The 19,333-nt window shown below is 41.2% G+C and overlaps 1 protein-coding gene across 1 annotated transcript in view; it reads left to right on the top strand.

Annotated features, from left to right (window-relative positions):
* The window catches only part of LOC145408504 (protein FAM200C-like), a 121,436-nt gene that overhangs the window by 15,558 nt on the left and 86,545 nt on the right, over positions 1–19,333 (top strand). Inside the window, exons 2-3 of the mRNA XM_080279237.1 lie at positions 307–1,036; positions 1,315–2,152. Coding sequence (XP_080135363.1) covers positions 307–1,036; positions 1,315–2,152 — 1,568 coding nt within the window. The remainder of the gene's footprint in view (positions 1–306; positions 1,037–1,314; positions 2,153–19,333) is intronic.

Genomic DNA, 19,333 nt, shown 5'->3' with positions numbered 1-19,333 from the left:
CGTGACAGGTTCGTCAATAATAAGATCATTTCAAATTATGGTAAAAATGCGATAATTTGGGTTTGAGAATCTGGCACCGCTGCCTCTATTTCACAGTCAGTTTCTCTGTGAGCATCAGCTGGGGTAGACGTAAGCTGGTATGTAGCCTATATGTTTTGCCCTGTGCAGTATAGCTACCATTACCCACTGTTACATCATTCCTATGCTGAATAAACTCTTCTGATACTATCTAGAATGCCATGAAATGATAAATAATTAGTTCTCAATGTTCACACTTTTTTATGCAGTTTTCTTCCTTTTTTGTAGATCAAACAATAAAATGTCCAAAAAGCGCACCTACTCTGACGCCTTTCTTCGCCATGGCTTTGTGAATTTACCTTGTGGTGGAGAGGATCGGCCACAATGTGTGATATGTCACAAAGTGTTGACAAATGAAAGCCTCATGCCATCAAAACTCTCAGCTCACCTCCAGAAGTGCCATCCAAATCTTCAGAATGAGGATCAGGCTTATTTTCAGCGCCGGGCTGTAGCACTGAAGAACATCCAGTTTGGTTCATCTGGAATTCAAGCCCAAAAGCTTGAAGCTGCAGTCGAAGCATCCTACTTTGTTGCATATAAAGTTGCAGAACAACAGAAATGCCACACCATTGCAGAGAATCTGATTATGCCTTGTGCGTACGAGATGGTAAGCAAGGTATGTGGGGAGGATCAAGCGAAGAAACTGAGTGCCATATCTCTATCAAACAACACAATCCACCGACGAGTCGATGACATGGCATCAGATATCCTGTCCCAAGTTATAGCAGAGATCAAGCAAAGCTCATATAGCAAATTCTCCTTGCAATTTGATGAATCGTGTGACGTAGCTAGTCGTGCTGTTCTCCTTGGGTTCGTCCGTTACGTGCACCAGGACAAGATCAAAGAAGAGTTCCTATTATGCGAGGATCTGCTGACAACCACGAAGGGAGAAGATGTCTTCAATATCATCAAGAGTTTCTTTACCAAGAATGGATTGGATTGGAACAGCGTTCAACAGGTAGGGAAAGATTTTTTATATGAAGTCTTAATTAGTATAAATACAATGAATTACATGGCATTTAGTCATATACAGTTTTATGTATGGTATAAGTAGCTGTAGTGTAGCTAATATTTTGTACATGATTCACAAATAATATAGTGCCTGTCACACTGAAGTACTAAAGTACCAAAATAAATAAAATTAATTAAAACCATATAATTATAATGCAAAAGATATGTAAGAATGACTAAATGAAACAATCTATAATTCTATAATAATTTTTCTTCTTAATCCAGGTCTCCGTCGATGGAGCACCGTCGATGATGGGTGGTCATCGTGGATTACGGGGCCTCATACAAGCTGTGAATCCAGAAATTTCTGTAGATCATTGCATCATTCATCGGTACTCTCTTGGATCGAAAAGCCTGCCTGGTAATCTGAAGTTAGTGTTTGAATATGTGTTGAAAATCGTCAACTTCATCAAGTCCAGGGATGTGAATTCGCGCATATTCAAGGAGCTGTGCAAGGAAATGGGAGAGCAGTATCAAGTTCTGCTGTACCACACCGATGTTCGCTGGTTGTCACGAGGCAAGGTTTTACGTCGAGTCATTGAGCTCCAAAAGGCTATTCAGGAATTCCTGGAACAAAAAGGATCTCCTTTTGCTACCAAGTTCACTGATAAGGTGTGGCTTGCTCGACTTTGTTACTTGGCTGACATATTTGCAGAGCTGAACAGTGGTAATCTGCAACTACAGGGCCGAAACACGACTGTCATTGATGCCCATCAAACTGTGACTGCATTTCTGGGGAAACTGAGACTTTGGATTCGGCGCTTGGAGAAAGGAGTGATAGCCCAGTTCCCCATCCTAGACCAGTTTGTTGAGGAGAATAGTCATGATATTGGATCACTTCTGCAGACCATCAACGAAGAGATGAGCGACCATTTGAAGGGGCTTGAAACAAGCATGCAACACTACTTTCCAGAGAGTGACCAAGAAACAGTCAGTCTTCAGTGGATCATTCATCCCTTCTCTGTACCTGATGAAGCCATTCATGATAATGATTTTCCTGCAAAGGAGGAGTGGATCACAATGCGAGCCAATGAAGCTTTGAAAATCGAATTCCAAAACCAAAGTGCAGATTCCTTTTGGATTTCACGACTAGCTGACTCACCAACTCTGTCCAAGAGAGCCTTGAAGTTGTTGGTATCATTCTCAACAACGTATCTTTGTGAGAAGGGGTTCTCAACTGTGCTGGGGATGAAAACAAAAAAGAGGACTCGCCTGAATGTTGCAAACGATGCCAGGCTGGCACTTTCAACCACAAAGCCAAGAATTCCTCAACTAGCTTCAAGCTTGCAACTCCATCCATCCCACTGATATTCTTGACATCTTTGGCAATAGTCATTAGAGATGCACAATGTTAAATTACAATAAACAAAAGAAAATAACACTAGCGTTTTAATTTAGCCATATATATCATTGTTGACAACAATTTGTGAAAGGGGTAACATGCTTAGTGTGGCATGTTAAATTGGGTAACAAGCTGAAAAAGTTTGGAAACCACTGCCGTAAGGTGTGTAATCCCATCTGTTCTATATCATGAGTATGAGGGAGTGTCCAGCATCTTTCCTCCAACAAAGGAAGCTGAAAATAAAAATGGTTTTGATTTATGCCTATCGATTCCACAAACGTTATTAACCCCTTCACCTCCTCTCACTTACCTTAGTCACTATCACCGCACTCACTTACACCCCACAAACTCACTCCCTCTCTCACCCCACTCACTCACTGTCAGCGCCCTCACTCACCCTCACCCAACCCCATCCCATTCATTCACTCTTATCCAACCCCATCCCACTCACCCTCACCCATCCCATCCCACTCACTTACCCTTACTCCATTCACTTGCACCTCACTCAGTCATCCTACTTACTCACTCCCAGCCTACCCATTCACACACATCCCAGTCACGTACCCTTGTCCCGTTCACTCCCACCCCACTCACTTCCACCCTCCCACTCCTTTTCAGTTTACTCATAACTTTCCACCCGACATACTCACCCTCACCCCACTCACTCAGACTCACCCTCACCCCACTCATTCATTCATTCATTCCACGCCCTCCCTCTCCACACAGGCAGACAAAGCAGACAAAGAGCCTGCCGACCACCCCAGCCGGCAACGCTGAACCAGTAAGTGAATTATTACCGGCAGAAGAGACCTCATTTTCTTCACCTTTGATTAAGCACTATTGCACTTTGGCCGGCTCTAATTCCGCGGTGCACTGGTGAAGCGTGGCGTGGAGTGGCGGGGAGGGAGGGAGAGAGAGAGAGAGAGAGAGAGAGAGAGAGAGAGAGAGAGAGAGAGAGAAGGGGAGGTTGTAGATTTTCGTGTTGGCGTCCTATTCCACTGCGTTTGGAAGATAGATTCAGCCAAAGAGATATTTCGCAAGAGCATTAATTTCTAAGTTGGTAGTGTATACTGTACTGCTATATGCTGTCAGTGTTACTGGTCGTTGAAATCCCGACTGAATATATCATAGTGTGCTGCCGCAAACTGAATCTTTCCTTTCACTAAGGAATACATTATTACCAGAAAGATTAGAGTCTGAGGGAAACTCTCATTGTTCTGTAGTTCTCCATGAGCCTGTATTGCCATTTGTTAAGTTCTCTTCGACAAGAACAGTAACTTCTAAAGTAAAAACTTTATTCCGTAATGTACACACATTTACGAGAAAAGATTATGTCATTCATTTTGAGGTGGAGAGTTTAGGTGGCAGATATTATATTGATTGTGGTTATCGATGTCGTTTCTCTTCCTCTTCTCTACCATTTATTATACCCGCGGGTGCTATGTATTTAGCAGAGAGAGAGAGAGAGATGAGTGAGAAAATGTATAGATGTAGGAGCGATAGGTAAGGTTGTTAGGTGTGTGTGTGTGTGTGTGTGTGTGTGTGTGTGTGTGTGTGTGTGTGTGTGTGTGTGTGTGTGTGTGCGCGCGCGCGCCAAACTATCTCAGACAGGCTTAAACTGATTTTAATTAAACTTGGTAGAATAGGGGAGGAATAGCGCATAAAAAATTTGTTTTTCTTTTTTCAACAATAGGTCAAAGGTAAAGGTCACTGGGCTAGGTCAAAAGTTGCTTAGCGAATTCTATTTAATCAACCTTTATCTAATTCTGGCTGAACTTGGCGGGAAGGTTGAGTCTTAATCAAGAATGAAGTGGTTCCCTATCGACAACAATCAGTTAAAGGTCAAGGTTTCAGGGCAAGGTCAAATTTCGGCCCATAGTATTTTCTGTTAGCAAAAAACTCAAACAATTTTCGCAATTTTCAAGTGATTATAACCAAATTTGGTTTAAGGGTGGAGGGATGGACCACATAGAAACTTTTTTTTTTTTTTTTTAAGGGCAACAGGTCAAAGGTCAAGGTCACAAAGCTAATTCAGACATTGACGTATAGGAAATTAACTTAGTTTTCATCCAGTATAAACCAAGTTTTGGTATATGACTGAAGGAAAGTAATAATGAAATGATCCAGTTCTGTGAACCAAGAGTCAAAGGTCGAGGTCACAGAATGATGTCAAATTCGACAGGTGTGAGTGACTAACAGAATATGGTAATTCAGATATTTTCCATCCGATTTAAGTCAAAGTTGTTGGAAATGTTGAAGGTCGGCCAAGGGGTAGATCTATTGTAGTTTTAAACAATATTTCAAAGATCAAGGTAAAAGGTCAGCTTAATCATTCTTAAACCAATTTACACCAAAGCTTAGGAATGGGGTCAGAAAAGAACAAAGTGATTCAAGTTTGAGAACAATCGGTTAAAGGTCAACATCACAGGGTAAGATAAAAGTTCGACCCATGTGGGTACGGGTGAACGAAGTAACAGAAGCAGTTTTGATCTGAGCTGGATCAGTCTTGGTGAACGAGTTGACGACCACCCACGAATGTGACCTATTGTCTATGAGAGAGATAGGTCATAGATAAAAGTCCCATAGCATTCAGCTTAAACATATTTTATCTGATATACAGTAGACTTGGAAAGGTTCAGGTTAAAAGAAGTAAAAAGAAATTCAATTGCTACAACAATCGGTCAAAAGTCATGGTCACAGGGAAAGATCATTGTTCAAGGTCACTGCACAAAGGCAGCTCAAACAATTCTCATCTGATTTGAATCAAACTTGATGTGAGGGGTAAGAGTTAGGCAAGCAGGAAATAATTTGATTTTGCCCAGGTTGTTGAAGGTTAAGGCCACTGGGCAAAGTCAAATATTCGGCCTTTGGATCGATCACTTAATGGACGAAGGAGTTGCACTCTCTGAATGTTCTCTCTTGTTTGCATCCTCCTCCTCATCATCATTATCATCATTATCATGGATATCAGCAGCAGCTTATGTCAGCCCACTGCATGACAAAGGCCTCTGCCTTCATTCTCCACTCTCATATGTTGATTGTTGGCTTGCTCTGTTCCTTACAGTCCCAACAAATCTCCGACTCTGATCTCACAGTCTTGTTCTCTGAATGTCACTGCCTCTCGCTCCATCACTGGGCCACCACTCCTGTAGCCTCTTTGTTAAACAATTGTCTATTCTACAAGAGGACGTGACCTGCCCACAACCATTTTTATCCTCCACCTGACAAAGTCAGAGGAGGGTGTTGTTATCATTAGGATCAATAGGCGTTCCTCGTTAGAGTTGGGAGGCAGGACAACAGGATGGCTGGCCGGGCATAGATTTCGTTTCCGAGCCAGATCTCAGGAAATATTTAGTATTGAGTCATGAAGTTTCACATATTTATGTGCCTTATAGTGATATAATGCTTTTTGATAGATAGAATGCTGTGTCTTAAGTAGTTTTCTTGAAACTAATGAACAGGTGAAAAAAAAAAAAATCCAGAGATTTCAATGCTACCTGCACAAGTAATCTGATGGGCCCAGGTTGTGTCCTCAAGGCGTTCTGCTTATACCCACCATTAAAAAAAAGATTGGGGGGGGGTGAGGCCCGTTATGCGCTTGGTTAGGTGTGCAGGGAGGTAGGGGGGTATGTGCTTGGTCAGATGGAGAGTTGCAACAGCGTAGCATTGCCTATATTTTTCTTTGCTATATCCAACATATTTCATTCCTTCATTCCTTTCTTGGCACTGTTAAGTTTGTCTTCCAATGATTTTCGAGCTCTTTAATTTCTAAGTTTTAACAGGATGGAAGCATTGACTAACTGTACCCATCTCTTCTGAAAAGGACAGTTGTTTTTATTTCATGCAGTTACAGCAAGACTCTTATACCTCTCCTATTCTCGTTTTTTTTTTTTTTTTTATCTTGATCTGCAACTGTCCTAAATGTCTGCCCTTGGTACAAGCATTTTCCAATACATTTTAGTTCTTCATCTCCTCTTATTATTGGAAAGGACTAAAAACGTCTGTTAAACTGACTTGTGCCTTCATGTTCATTTCAAGCATGCTTTCAGACCCTCCCACATTAGATGCTGTAATGCATTTCCTTGTAGCTCCAAGCCTCATTCATAGAAAAGGACTATGTAGCCAGCAAATGGAAGAATATTCAGCCACTTATCTTTTATGTTGGTTTCTTTGGCATCCTAATCTCCATTAAAAAAAGAAAAAAAAAAAAAACAGTAAATATCATGGGTGAGACTGAATCTCCTAGTCTAACATATATTGTTTAATGACATTCTCTGGTTATCCTTATGGAATTTATGACAGCAGTGGTATCTCTCAATGTATCGTTTACTAGGAGTAACTGGGTCAAGTTGTTACATAGCCAAATTGTTACGCTCTCCTTATCTCCATAATTAGTTAATAGATGAGACAGTGGTCGTCGCCATGTCATGCAGCCATCAAACATAGGTGGGGCCTGAAGTGGAAACTAGAAGGCGTTGCTTGCATATGAGCTAAGGTAAAAATTGATTTTTCAACTGTCAAAATGTTTTTTCTGTGTTGAAAGTTATTATGATATCAGTGTCACTCGTTTTTGCAGGTTAGTCACTTGGTGCGTGGTACTATGTGTATGAAAAGGCTCATGGTGGTGGCGTCATTTTTGTAGACATAAAGTGGCCAAGAAAGCAGAAGACCAATGTTCGGGTTTATTGTTATGGGTTGTTACAGTATCAGTTTACCCCGTTCGAGAAGAGCTGTAAAAAATTTTCTAAGTATTTCCAGATACCGCTTAAACCATTCTTGATTTGCCAGTGGAGAACAGACTGATGTCATGGAGGCAGCAGTGAAACGAGTTGTGGATAATAATAACTTAAAAGTGTTGCTAATCAGCGTCACTTAAAAGTAACAAACGAACAGTATTGGTAACGATGAGTTTCATGTAAATTTTATGCACAATAGGTGGCATCTGCTTTTATCTATCAGTTATATCCATATGCCTATGTCTCTAAGATTACCTATTCATACATCTATCTATCTATCTAACTTTGTCTATCTATAAACAGTGAAAATGGAACAAGTGAGTGTTTCAGTGAGTGCTAGTGACTGATGGAGTGACTGAATGATAGTAGTAGTTGAGCACGTGAGTGATTCAGTTATTGATAGAGGTTGTGGAATGAGTGAATATATATATATATATATATATATATATATATATATATATATATATATATATATATATATATATATATGTGTGTGTGTGTGTGTGTGTGTGTGTGTGTGTGTGTGTGTGTGTGTAATTTGCCCGAGGTGGGTATAAGTATGTTGCCCAATATCTGGTTATAATTGTGGCCCATGACATGTTATCACAAATCTTTAAATAACCCTGTGACAAATATGCTTTCTTTTACTTTGTCTATAAATACAATAAAAGGACATATTTTTCTATTTCCAGATAAAAAATCGTTTCTATACCTTCAACCTATGATGTAATGAGAAAAACCATAAAAATCTTCATAACTAGACCCGGTCTCGCCTACATGATATGTGTTTCGTCTGATTCTTGTCGTTGAATGGGTTTCGTCACTTCTGCATTTCATCTGAATCATAAGCTTTCTCATAATCCATGTATGCGATGCACAACGATTAATTATATAATACTCTTCCACTTGTTTGGTTAATGAATAAGATCTGTTGTCAAGGAACCATTACGAAACCCAATATCGTATCCTGCGTGGTTTGCATCTAGTGTTCGAATAATTCGATTTGTTAGAACTTTTTATGGAATGTTTGAGTACAACGAGAACACTTACTGAACATTGCCATTTTTGCGAAGGAGAATAAGTGAGCACATTTTTCTTCATGATTTGTGTACTGCTCTGAATTCTAAACATTTTGTAAGTTGCTTTGCTGGTTCTTTTTATGGAAAGTTACTCGTATCTTTAGAAAAATTGGTGCCGAGGTCGTTAACGTCCTTTGTCCTACCCATCTTCATTCCAATTAAAAATAATTTTCATAACTAATGTAATGCTGTGATTCATTGTGCCCACCATTTGCGATATCTAAACTGATTCTTCGATTTCATTTTACTCTAATGTTTGGCACAATCGTATGCTGTTTTGATCACTTAATGTGATGTTCGTAATTCTTCAGCTGAGTCTCGGAAAACAAATATTTGGCATTTTCTTATACCTGGCCTCCTCTCGGTAGTCTTCAGGCTTCATCTGTTTTTTAAAGTTCCTAAAGTTTTCCTCATGTTAAGATTTTGGATATCTTCATTTTTCTTCTTGGTGGATTCTTTAGGTTAATAGCGATGAGAAAAAGGAAATAATAGTGAGAAGTGGTGGTGGGAAGAAGATATAAGTGGAACGGCGGGGGAGGAAGAGGAAGGGGTAGGTGGAAGTGATATAGAGGTGGGGAAGGAAAGGGGAAAGGAACCAACTCACTAAAACCACTTCTCCATTACCCTCTTTCTCCTTCATTAATGGACTTTAACCACCAACCACCTCCTCCTTCCCCAGTTGTCCATTAACCCTTTCCTCCCCATCTACCCATTGCCCGTCTCCTCCCCACCAGCCCAATTCAGCTTGGACCCAGGCTAACTCGTTCACACCCATCATCCATTGTACTAGAGACTTTAAAGTGAAAAAATTAACTGACAAGAGAAACTTCAGTTCATGCACCTCAGTTTGACCAAGATTCTTTTTTTAAAGCTTATCCTGCATAGGTCATTAGTAGGAAATGGCAATGACACGATTCTACGTAATTTCTTTAGTATTTTTTTCTTGACTGGCGTCATATTCAAGTCATCTGATGTTAGACTGAATAAAAGATATTATTACTGTTTGACAACAATTGGGTTGACTAGAACAACCTGACGGCGTCACTTATAGTGGACTCTTGCTGGTACCAGTCGATTTTATTCAACGTGGGAGACGTCAGGGTAGTTGTTAAGTCAAAACAGGCCTCCTCCATCCTTTCAAATTCGAAAAACCTCCCATGAACTGAATAAAATCGTCTGGATATAGAAGGACAATGGTATGGTATTATGCTCTTTAAATCAAAGATGTATTTCTGATTTCATTTTTGCTAGCACCAGTTAATTTTCCTTTCATCTGAGATAGATATCAGATTCTAAAGAGGTTAATGTAGGCTGTCTATCACTCCTCCATTCCAAAGGTGAATCCAAAATCTAAACATAACTCTAGTGGTGGTAGAAATAAAGCATAAAATCAGTCATTGTACAGGAAGATATTTAAGAGAAAATAACAGTAAATGATATAGAATAAGGAATAAAGAAAGAGCTGACAAAAATATTACGAAGAAAATATAGTGAAGGTTCTAATAAAGCTTTTATCTAATTGGATCTGGATTCAGTTACATTGACATAAGTTTTACCTTACGTTATATTTATGACTCAGCATTTACCTGAGTAATCATTTCTTTGGTCTAACAACCAGATGACGTTCAGGATTAACAGAATGGTTACAAAAACGGACTCTCTCACACACACACACACACACACACACACACACACACACACACACACACATACAAATTCAGCCATGTTCCTAATTACGTATGGTAATGAGTGATGATTTTTTATTAGGGAGAAGATGGGCTGGTCAATTGTATTTTAGACTTTTGAGCTGTCTGTGTCAGCGTCAGTCTGTCTGTGTCTATCTGTTCTTTCTGTCATTCTTTCCATCTGTCACTCTTTGTATCTGTCTATATTTTTACCCCTCCTCGCCCCGGAGGGGCTCGGTTTGTCTGTATGTCTGTTTGTTTGTCTGTCTCTCTTAACAACTTTACGCGAAAACTACTGGTTCGATTTTGGTTGAAGTAGCAGGGATGATGGGCTAAGGCTTTCTGATCACCTGATTAAATCTGGGGCCAAATTGGGCCAAGGTCCAGGCTGTAGGCCAAAAAAAAAAAAAAAAAAATGTAAACCAACGGTGACGGGTAAAAATCTTTTTTTTTTTTTTCGCCATAACTCCTCTCAAATTCGTCATATTGACATGAAACCAAAACCTAAAGGTGCATCTTTCAATTCTGCATCTTATAACATGCCTCATTACATCAGGGGGTCATCCCCCAGTTAGCTGTAGGGGGGTCAACGTCAGATGGGTCAGGCCTAAAATTTCAACTGGGCATAAAATCGTCAATTATGACCCGATTTACTCCAAATTTGATATGTAACATCTTTGACTAGATATCCTGTTGTGTTTAACGTCAGCACTAAAATGACTGCCAGGAATGGGTTTGCTGTTTTTTTATTCTTTTTTTTATGTGTCCGACTCTGGGCATAGGCTTCACAACCTGCTCCCAAGGCCCAGTAGTCCTCCTACATACCATACACCTCTACATGTCACCACTTCGGCGCTAACACCCACCGTTCATATTGAATACATGCTAGGGCTGTCTCATACAGGACTCGTGTATTGGTATTGGTATTAGCGGGGGTATTTTTACGACATGTCGGCGGGTCTTCTGGTAGATCTGTAAAATCTGTTCTTATTAAATTCAAATCCTTTAAACTGTTTCCTGCCCCAGCGAGGATTTGAACCTGGGTCCGGTAGGACTGCAGGCCACGTCTCTACCGACTGAGCTGCCGCCTCCCCCCTTGCCTTGGCATCGCTTCTTGTTTGTCTTTGTTTCTACGTAAGAAGGATATCTGCTTTTTTATCTGTCCATATGTGAATTTTTGCATTATTGTACTTAATTTCTGTTAAGTCTGTTATTCTGTATGTATTTGTCTGTATGTCTGTCTCTCTATATATTTATCTGAGGTGGTTTGGACATGTGGAGAGGATGGAGAATGAAAGACTGACTAAGAGGGTGTATGTAGGTGAGGTGGAGGGAGGGAGAGGGAGGGGTAGACCGAGGATGAGGTGGAGGGATGGAGTTGAGAGGTATATGAGGGAGGGAGGGATGAGTTGGGGGGAGGGGAGTCAAATGGTGGGTGACAGAGTGACTTGGAGGCGTTTTGTCTGCGGCCACCCTTTGCGGGATTAGGGCGTCGGGCTATAGATAGATAGATAGACTGGCTTGTTTATATATATCACTTGTTGTAGTGCTGTCTACTTCTTCCTTCACCATTATCATTCTTTTTTCTGTGTCGGCCCTCTGTCTTCCTATTTCTTCCATCTTGCCTGTCACTTTTAATTACTCTTCCTTCCTTTTCATGTGCCTTTACATTGAATGAGAAGCCAAATGGTTTACTGTAACCGGGGAAACCATTTAAACGTTGGGTGGTAACCATATAACCAACGCATACGTGTTCCCGACGTGTCAGCAGGTAGGTTGGTGGAGGGTTAGTGCCCCACCCCGTAAAACAACTAATTCAAAGACAAACGACAACCTCATATAGGATTGTGGTCTCTGGCTATGAATAGAGATAGATATTTGTTTGTCTGCCTGTCTGTCCGTATGCCTGTCGCATTATGAATGTGTGTGCCTGTATATCTAGCTGTTTGTATTTTTATTGTCAAACACTGCATCCTGCGAGGAACATTCTCGACATTCCGCTCTCTATGCATTTTGTCTCTGCTCAACAGCGACTGTTTCTTACACACACACACACACACACACACACACACACACACACACACACACACACACACACACATCGCTCGGTGGCGCAGTGGTAACGTTCTCTCTTGCCATCTGGTAGACAGGAGTTCGCGCCTCGCTCAGGTTCTGAAAAGTTTCACTGACGAAGTGGGTGTTTACTGTCCCCCTTGAGCAAGGGGACGGGTGTGTGAAGGTCACAGCCTTGCCTTTAGATCGGAGTATATGAGCTCTCAGCTCCCTTCCGGAAGGGTAAAATGCTGACGATCACGACCATCAAGTGATCCTGACCGACCCGGTGAATTACACACACACATACAGACTCGCGCGAGCGAATACAGAGCATAAATACTGTAGTGTACGTGAAAACAACTAAATGCTGGCATGCATATAAATCTCTCTCTCTCTCTCTCTAAAAGATTACACACACACACAATATATATATATATATATATATATATATATATATATATATATATATATATATATATATATATATATATATATATATATATATATATATATATATATATATATATATTGAACTTCAAAAAATAATATCAGTGTTGACACATTAATTATTCCTTCAAGCTTTGACTGGTTTGTTAGAGGTGTCTCATTAAAAAACAGTAATACAGTACTGAGTGACGTGGAATACATCTTCATTCTTTTATATTTTTAGTATGAATGATCATGGGTAAACAATTGTACCTTTACATAACCCTTGATCATGAAGTAAGGATTTTACAATGCAAGGGTAAGATTTTATTTGTAGTGTATCACAGTGCAAAAAAAAAGTTAATTTATACATGTAATGAACCAAAACAAAATATTATTAGTATTCATAGTTTTTGTGGTAGGTGGGGGCGCTCACCATCCAGTCGCTCGATGTAGTGCTGCTCTCGCGTGTCTGCCCTTTTCTCTCCTCCATCCTTCTTTCCTTCCATCCTCTTCTGTCTTTCCTTCAGTCTTTCCTTGTCCTTCTGCCATCGGATGACTTTACACTCCCTCCTCCGTCTTTCTTTCCATCATTCTTTCCTCTTCCTTCTGCCTGTGGGTGACTTTACACTGAGTGACAAGCCAAATGGTTTCCTGTACACCAGGAAACCATTTACAACGCTGGGTGGTAACCATATAACCAAATTTTGGCGCCTGGTGGTTTAGTGGGTAATTATTGCGCTCCAGTCGGACTGAGCTGGCGAAGGTTTATATCCATGGGGTGGTTGGGGTTTATTGCTCACGTTATGCCACTCAGGGATGAGTGAGACTGATCACTCTCATCTTAAATGTCAGGACCATCTGCCTAGGCCCGGGCTCCTACGCTCCTCATGGGCCAACGTAGGATTGGGTGATGGATAGATGAATGATATTTCCTAAACTTGGTAAGACAAAAGTACAGTACTACTGCCCAGCATCATTTCCAAGGCACGTCACTGAGATCAGCACCATATTTTAGCACTTGGGTAATAATCTGGTAGGTGGTGGCGACCATTATCCACTCACTTGATGTAGTGCTGCCTACCTCTTCCTTAGCCTTTATCATTCTTTTTCTGTGTCTGTCCTCCTCGCTTCCTATTTCTCCCATCTTTCCTGTCACTTCTTATTGCTTTTCTTTCCTTCACAGGTGGCTTTACATTGAGTGACAAGCCAAATGGTTTCCTGTAAGCCAAGAAACCATTTACAACGCTGGGTGGTTACCATATAACCAACCCATACGTGCTCCCTACATGTCAACAAGTGGGTTGGTGGAAGGTTAGTGCCCCTCCCTGTAAAATAGGTAACTCAAAGTTACGTGGCCACCCCTTACGGGATTATGGCGTCTGGCAATATATATATATATATATATATATATATATATATATATATATATATATATATATATATATATATATATATAACCAGTGTCGCTTACTAAAAAGTATGCTTGCACCCAGTCGGCTTGCACAGACTACACACACATCCAAAGCCACTCCAACACGACAATTACACTTACAAGCACTCCTCACCCTACACACAATCTCTACTAGACAGCCTAAGCCACTTCGTAGAGATACATTGGCTGTATCGTCCCGACTTCGGTCGGGATAGGCCGGTCCTGCAGTGGATACTCAAACGGCTGATTATATATATATATATATATATATATATATATATATATATATATATATATATATATATATATATATATATTGCCAGACGCCTCAATCCCGTTTGGAGTGGCCACAAACAAATCGCTTCCAAGTCGCCCTGTCCCCCGCCATTTCACTGCCCTGCTCCCAACTCACAGCCCCCTCTCTCATATACCTCTCCACCCCATCCCTTCATCTCATCCTCGGCCTCCCCCTCCCTCTTCCACCTCACTCACATACACTCTCTTCGTCAGTCTTTCACCCTCCATCCTCTCCACATGGCCAAACCACCTCAGTGTGTTCCTCATAACGCTTCCTATCACATCCACACCACAACGCTCCTTTATATCCTCATTCGTCAGCCTGTCTCTCCATGTGACTCCACAGGCTCCTCTTAAATAACTCATTTCCACTGCTCTCACTCTTGACTTGTGTCCTTCCAACAACGTCCAAGCTTCACATCCATACGTTAGAGTTGGTATTACAATACTGTCATGTAGTAACTTTTTCACTTCCATGCTCACTTCCCTGTTTCTTATCACTGCTTTCAAAGAACCAGCAACCTTTCTTACCTGCTGTACCCTTTCAAGCACTTCACCCTCCAAACCTCAATCCTTACTCATCACACTACCCAAGTACTTAAACGTACTCACATTTTCCAATTCCTCACCATCCAACCTCGCTGTACTTCGTACATTCACTGACTTCACCTCTCTCAAAGACCATCACTTTACTCTTCCCTACATTCACTTTTAGATTCCGTTTCTTACACACTCTCCCAAACTCATCCACCAAGCCTTGCAGCTCCCTTTCGTCTTCACACAAGACAGTATCATCTGCAAACAACAGTGTAGGGAGTTTCCAGACACTATCCTCTCTCACCAGGGCCACTCCAACATCCACTACCCTACCTTGTACCTCTTTTATTACCCCATCCATGTACAGACTAAACAACCATGGAGACATGACACATCCCTGTTTCAATCCAACCTTTAAAGAGAAAAAATCACTTAGTTCACCATCCACACGCACTGCAGCCTTAGCACCATCATACATACTCTTCACAGGAATCAACAACGTCCCATCTACTCCATATATTCTTAACACTTTCCACAATCCTTGTCTATCCACCCTGTCATATGCTTTCTCCAAATCCATGAAAGCCGCATACAACTTCTTTCCCTTCTCTAGAAACTTATCCACTAAAGATCTAAGAATAAATATCTGATCTACACAACCTCTTCCCTTCCTAAATCCTCCCTGTTCTTCTCCAACTAATTCCTCTGTTCTTTCTCTAACTCTGTCGATAAGTATCCTACCATACACTTTTCCTATTATACTAGGAAGACAAATGCCCCTATGATTACCACACACTTCTTTTTCTCCTTTTCCTTTGTACAAGGGAATAATTATACCTGACTTCCAATCCTCCGGGACTCTACTTTCCTCCCAGGCCAATTTGCACATCTTCCACATCCATTCTACTACTATCTCTGCCCCATGCTTCAGCATTTCACCACACACTTCATCAATTCCTGGGGCTTTCCCCAGTTTAACTTTCTTCATTGCTTCCACAACTTCTATCCTACTGATTTCTTCCTGTCTTCTCACCTCCCTCCTTCTCCCAGCCATTCCCCATCCACTTATTCTCGCATTACTTCCATCCTCTATGTTCAACAATTCCTTAAAGTGTTCTCTCCATCTGCTCACTTTTTCTCCCTTCTCCACTAGTAATCTACCATTTTTATCTTTCACTCCCCTGCTAACCTCACTTCCACCCTGTCTTACTCTCTTCTCCTCTTTCCATAACATTTTTTTACAGTCCCTCCACTTTACACTCAAATTCCTTCCAAATTCCTCATCCACTCTCTTCTTACTCTCTCTTACTAATCTTTTCACCTCTCTCTTTCTTTCTACATATAACTCTCTCTTCCGCCTCTCAACTTCTTCCACGCCCCTATTTCTCATCCATTCATTGTATGCTTTCTTCTTTTGTGCCACAGCCTGTCCCACCTCTTCAGTCCACCACGCTGTTCCTTGCACCCCCCTTCGTCTTCTCTTCCTCATCACACACACACACACACACACACACACACACACACACATATATATATATATATATATATATATATATATATATATATATATATATATATATATATATATATATATATATATTCGAATCCAAAGAAATATATAAACAGTGTGGGAAAACAGTAGAAGAATGCGCAAAATAGAATAGAGAATGACAGAAAAGATAAAAAACGAAAGAAAACGAGACCAGTGTGTTACGAGGGCTTACTATAAGAAATGCAGAGGCGAGTCAAAATTGTGGTCTCAGTGGAGTTCGTTTGGACCACGCAAATGTTAGCGCAGAGTTATAAGGTCAGAGAACTGGAAGAAAGTAGGACAGGAGAGGGAATGACCAAGACTATGGAGGAAAGGGAGTAGGGAAGAGGAGGGAAGGAAAAGAGGCAAGGGAGGGATGGGAGTAAGGCTAGGATAGGAAAGGTGCAAGTCAGGCTGTACAGGGAAAGAACAGAACAATGAAGAGAAGGGAATAGGGCAGAAAAGGGAAGGGAGAAGGGCAGGGGAGGAGAAAGAGGGGACGGCAGGAAAGAGGAAAAGTATAGGGGAGGGAAGGGAGTTGGGCAGGAAAAGGCAGGGAGGGGAAGGCAGACAAAGGGCAAAGAAGGAGAGGTGGAGAGACAGAGAGGAGGTGGAAGGGATCTGGGAAGTGGAAGGAAGGAAAGGGCAGGTGTGGAGAAAGTGGCAATGATTAGGGAGGGGGAATGAGAATGTGGGAGAGGAAAGGAGGAGAGGGAGAATGAATAAGAAGGGATTAGGGAGGGAAGTGAAGGGAATTTATGTGGAAAGGAAGGGAGAGGAAGCGATTTGGACGGGGGAATGGAAAGACAGAGTAACAGGAAAGGGGGGGGGGAGAAATAATGTTGGAGGGGAAAGGATTGGGAGGAAGAGGGGAAGGTGAGATGAAGAACTGGAGAGGGAGGGGAAAGGAGAGAGTGGAGGGATTGGAAAATTGGATAAAGATGAGGGTGGGAAGGGAAGGGATAGGAAGAGGGAATGGATTAGAGAGGGGAAGAGAAGGGAATTCCGATGGAAAAGAAGGAAGGGAAGTAAGAGAAGGTAAGAGGGAAGGGATAATTGGTTAAAGCAGGGAGTGGAGAAGAGGAGATAAATGAGGAATGGAAAGATGAGAGGGTGAATATAAGGGCAGGATGGGAAGGAAGGAATAATAGGGAAAAAGGACGGAGGAAAGGAAAGGCTGAAATGAGGAGGGAAGGAGGTGGGTAGAATATGGGATGGAAATAGGTAGGGGAAAGGAAGGGGAAAAAATATTGAGAGGATAGTACAGGAGAGAGGAAAATGGAGAGAAGCAGGGGAGACAGCAGAGGGGAGGGGGAGGAGAAAGAAAGAAGAGAGGGACGGGAAGACGAGGAGGTGGGGAAGCAGAATTCAGGGACCTCAGTGTAGCAAAACATGACAATTGTGGTGCATTATGGAAAATGGGAGAAAATGGTGGAAGGAAAATGAGGGAGAGATGAAGAAGAAAAGAGGGTGAGGGATACTGAATTGGAAGAGGAAGAGAGAGAAATGAAAATGACAGAGAACATAGAAATGGTAGTAGAAAAGAGGGTGAGGGATAATGAAGTGGAAGAGGAAGACAGAGAAATAAAAATGACAGAGAACATATGTCACGGGGTTTTTAAAATATCACGGGGTTTTTAAAATAAATGCTAAATATTATTTAATTGATAATAATATTCAATAATATTGGAAAGCAGGGACAATGATCGTCTTACTAAATCAAGCAACGATTACTTTACGCTGACTTCTTCGCACGATTCTCCAAGAACGAGAATTTATAAACTTCCTCAACAGTACACAGCAGAGACTAATTACTCAACTGCTGTTTCTTAGTAGGCTACTGTTAGCCTCTGGAGAAAGTTACTTCACCCCTGACAATAAATAACTAATACTAATAATAGTATCAGGTTCTTGCTGGTGCTTAACTCCTAGGAGGCACAACGGATTTTAAGTTTAATACAAGACTGGCCTAAGTACCAGTTATGAAAGGCAAACGTTTATGCAAGCTAGGAGCTATATGGAAAATAAGCTTAATTATGGAGAAATGAAACAAGAGTTTACATTACATTAAGCTCAATAAAAAGAACTGTTAAATTTATTGATTACAAAAATAAATATAACATTACAATTCAAAATCAAATTAATGAGATCGCACTCACTCACGAGCTAAATCCTTACGCCTAGGAAAAACACCTTAACTAAACTCTTAAGACTAGGAAAACACAAAAAGGAAATACTGATCGATGAATGCTGTGTATCACCAAGGGTGGGAACTTGGAGCTGTGATCTTGTGGAGCTTGGGTTGACCTCTCACACTGCTGGAGCACAGAACCTCTCTCCGTCAGAGCAAACACTCGACTGAGTAAGTCGTGGGGAAAAAAATGGGAGCGATAGGCCGCATTTTTTAACGGTCGAGTGAGCGAAACGCGCCCAAAACAAATCGCTCAGTGGAAGCGCTAATGTCTCACACAGAGACGATCACGTATGACAATGAAAAATTGATTTGACAAAGCTTCCGTCCGAATGAGCGGTTAACTGAATGATACACAGTGAGTTTTCCACTAATAGTTCGTGGCTTCTCACACAAAAGGGAAATGTAGCGAATTTGATTCGTGACATTACGCCCCTACAAAATTAAATTTTTTCCTAATGGGAAAAAATTTGTGGACATATATATATATGTACACATCCTAACTCAGTCACACAAAGATTCACACTGTGGTGTGTGTGCTATCCTGCTACAGGAGAAAGTCGCAGACGCCAGTGAGCGAAAAAACCTCGTATTTACGTTAATAGAAGCAAGCTTGAGGGAAAAACTCCGTGACGACGGTGAAAATCCTGTACTCAGGTCAAACTGAGCGAAAAGTAGCTACATTTACACTGACAACTAATTGTTGTGTAGCGTGGTGTATGTAATACACGGTGTAGATGTGACAGTTGTAGTGTAACTGTACCTATGTGTAAAATGACACAGTAAATAATAATATGGCGACGACGAAGACAGAGGAGAAGAGGCGGCAGCGTGTGGCAGACGATCAGCTGGCCCGCACAGCAAAACTGCTACACCCATTGCTGTACCTGCAAAACCAATTAAGGTGGAGCATCAAACGTGTCAATGAGA

The sequence above is a fragment of the Coenobita brevimanus genome, chromosome 77 (genome assembly GCF_032717465.1).
Source record: "Coenobita brevimanus isolate Jiangsu-jjx chromosome 77, ASM3271746v2, whole genome shotgun sequence".
Classification (NCBI taxonomy): Eukaryota; Metazoa; Arthropoda; class Malacostraca; order Decapoda; family Coenobitidae; genus Coenobita; species Coenobita brevimanus.
Note: the sequence above shows the minus strand (reverse complement) of the source record. Positions and strands in the feature narration are given on the sequence as shown.